This window comes from Acanthamoeba castellanii, assembly GCF_000313135.1.
Source record: "Acanthamoeba castellanii str. Neff unplaced genomic scaffold scf7180000084688, whole genome shotgun sequence".
In the NCBI taxonomy this organism is placed as follows: Eukaryota; Discosea; order Longamoebia; family Acanthamoebidae; genus Acanthamoeba; species Acanthamoeba castellanii.
The window spans coordinates 784-1,908 of record NW_004457542.1 but is presented as its reverse complement, the minus strand read 5'-3'; the positions used below and the strand labels follow the sequence as shown (position 1 = coordinate 1,908).

At 61.0% G+C, this 1,125-nt stretch overlaps 1 protein-coding gene across 1 annotated transcript in view; it reads left to right on the top strand.

The window, feature by feature from the left end:
• Positions 1-1,125, top strand: part of ACA1_124010 (uncharacterized protein) — a gene marked incomplete at both ends in the record, with an annotated part of 2,216 nt that overhangs the window by 384 nt on the left and 707 nt on the right. The window contains 4 exons of the mRNA XM_004341847.1: positions 42-190; positions 284-454; positions 713-855; positions 944-1,121. Coding sequence (XP_004341895.1) covers positions 42-190; positions 284-454; positions 713-855; positions 944-1,121 — 641 coding nt within the window. The remainder of the gene's footprint in view (positions 1-41; positions 191-283; positions 455-712; positions 856-943; positions 1,122-1,125) is intronic.

Below are 1,125 nucleotides of genomic sequence, written 5' to 3'. Positions count from 1 at the left end.
CACGCGCACACACCACCGCACACACGCATGCACACGTACAGATTTGAATAACCTGCCGGAGAGCATCAAGAAGAAGCTGTACATCGTGCACTGCTCGGGCATCCCCGAGTACGTGGAGACCGAGACCTCGGAGGGCAACAAGCTGCGCGTCAAAGTCACCCACCTCAAGCGCCCACAAACCGAAGAAACGGTCCGTGTGTGGTGTGTCGTGCCGCGAGCCGTGTGTGTCGTGTGTGTCGTGTATCGACTTGGAGTGCGCTGACATTTGCTGGGCGTGGCTCAGGTGGCGTTGGCGGTGTCCAAGTACGCCGAGGGCTACTCGCGCGCGAGCCTGCTGTTCAGAATGTTCTGCGACGTGTGGTACTTCCGCAACCTCAGCCCGGCGCGCGTGTCCCGCCTCTTCTCCGCGTGTACCGAGGAGACCCGCCAGCCGGGCGACGTCGTCGTCAAGTCAGTGCACCTTTCCTCCCATTTCGTTCTTCCTTTCGTTCTTTTAGGCCGACTGCTCACATTTTTTTCCACTACAGAGAAGGCGAAGTCACGTCGTGCTTCTATCTCATCGTCGCTGGAGTTCTCGACGTCTACCAGGAAGAGGCACGACACGACACACATCACACGACACACGACGACACGCACGTGACGACATGACACGACACATGCTACACCACGACACACGCGACATGCCTGGTTTACTGAAGGTTCACGGGTGCAGGGCGAGCAGAGGCGGCTGGTTCGGTCTTTGGGGCGGGGCCAGTTCTTCGGCGAGTCCGCGTTGGGCTGCGACCACCAGGCCAAGCGGACCGCCACCGTAGTCGCCCGCACGGGCGTCACCCTCTTGTCCCTGCCCAGCGCCATGTACGTTGTGTGTGTGTGTGGTGTGGTGGTGTGTATCGTGCGTGTGTGTGTTGCGTGTTGCGTGTGTGGAACTGACTTGCGAGCGCAGGTTCCGTGAGTCGCAGAAGCAGGCCGAGCTGGCCTACGTGCACGCAACGCCGGTGGAAGTCGACCTGGAGCGGGTGCGCAAGTACCGCCAGTTCGTGTGCAGCTCCCTGTGTCGGTCCTATCTCTTCTCCAGCCTCTACGGCGAGCAGCTCGAGGCCATCGCCGCCTCCATCGACGACGTAC